Source organism: Musa acuminata, unplaced genomic scaffold, assembly GCF_036884655.1.
Source record: "Musa acuminata AAA Group cultivar baxijiao unplaced genomic scaffold, Cavendish_Baxijiao_AAA HiC_scaffold_1083, whole genome shotgun sequence".
NCBI lineage: Eukaryota > Viridiplantae > Streptophyta > Magnoliopsida > Zingiberales > Musaceae > Musa > Musa acuminata.
The window spans coordinates 1,370-4,961 of NW_027021297.1; the positions used below are offsets into that span (position 1 = coordinate 1,370).

Consider the following 3,592-nt stretch of genomic DNA (forward strand, 5'->3'; position numbering starts at 1 on the left):
CTTTATCTCTCATTGCACCATTAAACTTAATCAACCTGTCTTACTTTTCTCTTAATAAAGTATTGTTTGTTCCAGAAGAACAAGAATAATCTAGAAAGTAGGACAGGCGTCACATTTGAGCAGAAAAAAAAGATGAGCTTACCTACCTAGAGCAGCTGCAAACTCCAAATTCTGATGCCAAACCACATATGATGTGTACTGTTCAGCTCACATTGACAGCACAACACTAGGCTTACCCTGACCTCACATCCAATGCCTCGTAGCGGTTTAAACCTAACGCAAGCCCCAACCTGGGTTTACTATCTTTCATACGGCCATGCTACAACCAAAATCTAAAACATATAGCCCAACTGACAAAAGTACACAATCGCATAGAAGAGGCAGAATAGTAAATAATTGTGACAGGTAAATAAATACTTCCATCTACCATCCCAAGCAAGGACGCCACCGTCACTCGTTCAAAAACTATCATCTCTCTCTCTCTCTCTCTGAGCTTGGTGATACTCTCTGGAGTGCTCATAAGCTCATTGCTTTTTTGCAAATCCCTTGCTTCGTTCTCCACAGTAATGGCTGCTGTTTTCCTGTTCCTCGTAATCACAATCACAATCTTTGGTGGTTCAGGTCAGCTTTAGGATTCTGCTTCGTTGATATCTTGCTCCCTTTTTTGTTGTCTGTTTTTTACGTTTATGGTCTCATATGAATCGAATGGCAGAATGATGTTTTTCTTTCCATCTTATAATACTCTTCTATTAGATTGGTTAATTAGTTAAGGTTGTTATAGTCACAACTTGTTTCTTCTCGACTCTTCTCCTCTTAGGCCAAATCTAATTTCCTTGCCTGTACAACTTCATTTGGTGTTTATGGTCAGTCCCTCTGGTCATTTGCAACCCAATACATGAACTGAAATCTACTTTGTCAACTCTTTATTTCTTGTGGAAGATGCTGCTTGGTGTGTCTGCCGGTCTGATGCTAGTAACACTGCTCTGCAAAAGGCACTAGACTATGCTTGTGGAGGTGGGGCAGACTGCACACCCATCCAACAAAATGGGGCATGCTACAACCCCAACACAGTGCTTGCTCATTGCTCTTTTGCTGCTAATAGCTACTACCAGAGGAAGGGTCAGGCCCAAGGAGCCTGTGACTTTGCAAGCACAACCATGCTTACCTCCACAGATCCAGGTGATTAAATCTCCCCTATGATACATATTGTTTACATTATTGTTTGCCACTTGAAGAGGAGAAATCCACATTGTCTTTGATTTTGCAGGGGGAAATGGTTGCACATATCCTGCAACTCCCAGGTACTTCCTCTTGAATTTGGTACAAAAGATTGCTATTATTTTCTCAAAGAATTTTAACACCTGCTTTTAAGTACAAAAGAGTTTTACTTTGCTTGTTGTTGTTAAGTCCAGAGAAATGTAAAATTGTCCTTTAAATATTTGATGGTTGGAGGAGTCAAAAGGTGTGGCTTTCTTTTTGGTTCTTTTCCTTGCCACCCATCTTTAGCTTTTCCATTCATCCACCCAATCTTATCACAATGGAATAATGAACCATCTTCTGTGACTTTTTAAATCCTCTCCACCTATCTATTGAGGCTATGGAACAGAATCTAATTCATCATATTATTCTCTTGTTTGATTTACCAAATAAATCTCTTGCTTTTGCATAATTCCTCTGGCATCTGATCATTTATAAGTAATTGGTGTTTTTCTTTTAAGGCAGGAATTGTTTTATTGCTTTTCAGTTTATGGTGAAAGTGGAGAACTACAGTCCCAAGATCTTATGCAAAGATTTTATTGATTTAGCATGCCTTTATGTGCTAGATTTATAGTGCTTGTTGTTCTTTTGATCCAGACATTGTTTCTCTTCCATTCCTTTTTTTCTCTGTGTCAGTGCTACAGGAACATCAAGCACTCCTACAAGCACAAGCACCACCACCCCAAACTCCACAACTCCTACCACCTTCACCCCAAACACAGGCACCACAGGGAGTACTGCAAGTGTGCTGGGAGGACTTGGACCCTCAGGCACTACCAGCAGCATAGATGGCAGCCATGGGGGCATGCTTCCAAAGGCAGGAGTGGCCTCTCTCCCTTCACTTCTCTTGCTGTCATCCTTGATTCTACTGAGGGTATGAGTCCACATCTAGACTTGACAGGGTTCAGATTTTTGAGAAAGTGAGAGTTTTCTGATGGATGGATGAGGTTCCACCAGTCATGTGGACTTTGTGGTGGTTGAAGGATCCATCCAGAGACATTCTCCCAGATCACTAGTTTTTGTTGCTTAGTGGCAACAAAAAGAAGGTTTGATTCCTTTTGGGTGTAAGCTTTCTTTATGTATTTCTTCATGCAGGTAGTGATTTATTAATACCAGTTCATTAGGTGATCACAACTCCCTTTTATGTTAATTGAATGGTTAGTATATTTTAATTTATGTAGGTTATGTCTGCAAGGAGTTCCTTTTTCATCTCTATGCACTTTCTTACTGGTCGCACAATGGATTTGTGGCACTACTGACCCTTGTAATCGACTTGGCCACAAGCAGTCAAAAAGAAGAAATATCTATGAGGCTAAAACAAAACAACTAAAGAAGAAAACAAATAATGTTCATGATTAGCAAAATCAAATGGGTGACTATTCTATTCTAGATTTTGTAAATGTGACAAAGATAACGATTGTTATTAAGCTATTTGAAATGGTGCTAATATTCAGAAAATAAGTGGATGATGCATTCTTAATCTTCCACACTGAGATGGTCCAGAGGAAATTAAAGTGCTAGAAATACCAACATGACAAGGACCTAACCTACCTTACTAATTATTTCCAATGGCATCTCTATTTTTTTCTTTGGGTACTTGCTGTAGCAATTTTCATTACATAGTCATTTGCTTGAGTGCCCATCTTCTAAATCTTTTGCTACCTCAGAAAAAGACTAATTCCACAAGAAATAAGGAAATAAAATTTTGGGGTAGCCAGAAAAGTCTATTGATTTGAGTATGAAATTTGAAAGGCAGTCCACAAGCAAGTTTAATAAAATTTTGATTTAGGCTCAACTAAATATAATCGAATTCCTTCGTATCTAACTTAAAAAATTTAGGCTTCCCTTCAAAGATCTTAAAAAAGATAAGTTTACTTATCCCTCATAAAATTTAATCAATTGCTTTTTAAAATATAAACAGGAACACTGATACCTTACTAGAGAATTGACTAAAATCCAAGAGAAACTTTCGTAGAGTTTGTATAGAATGCTAGTAAATGAATATTATGCAAACAGGAGAGTGCATAACAAGGCACACAAGGATGCTTTGAAATCAGGCCCGGCATACAAGCAAGGCAACTTCACATGAACAATAATGTATCATTAGTAGATACATTTAGTTGTCTCAAATATTTATCCGCCAAATGCACTAAAGCATCCTATAGTTTGATGTGTAAGAAACCATATAAGAACCAAATATATGCTCTTTCCCCACATTTTCCTCATCTTATCATCCTCACAAGAATTACGGGCTTTAAACCCACCAACCCATGTAATAGCCCACCAAAATACTCTACAAATACATGCTGAAACAAGTGGTAAGCTAACAGTGACA

The 3,592-nt window shown here is 38.3% G+C and overlaps 1 protein-coding gene across 1 annotated transcript; it reads left to right on the plus strand.

Annotated features, from left to right (window-relative positions):
- Positions 1-386: 386 nt before the first annotated feature.
- LOC135666319 (PLASMODESMATA CALLOSE-BINDING PROTEIN 3-like) lies at positions 387-2,451 on the plus strand. Its single transcript, XM_065177925.1, has 4 exons — positions 387-621; positions 940-1,179; positions 1,268-1,301; positions 1,894-2,451. Exons 1-4 carry the CDS (start codon positions 567-569, stop codon positions 2,135-2,137), a joined length of 573 nt encoding a protein of 190 aa, XP_065033997.1. The 5' UTR covers positions 387-566; the 3' UTR covers positions 2,138-2,451.
- The last annotated feature ends 1,141 nt before the right edge of the window (positions 2,452-3,592 follow it).

Bases quoted from the DNA above. Each gene is read 5' to 3' on its own strand.
- LOC135666319 (XM_065177925.1), top strand. From the start codon at position 567: ATGGCTGCTGTTTTCCTGTTCCTCGTAATCACAATCACAATCTTTGGT. The intron at 1,180-1,267 runs GTGATTAAATCT...TTGATTTTGCAG, and splicing joins GCTTACCTCCACAGATCCAG to GGGGAAATGGTTGCACATAT. The intron at 1,302-1,893 runs GTACTTCCTCTT...TCTCTGTGTCAG, and splicing joins ACATATCCTGCAACTCCCAG to TGCTACAGGAACATCAAGCA.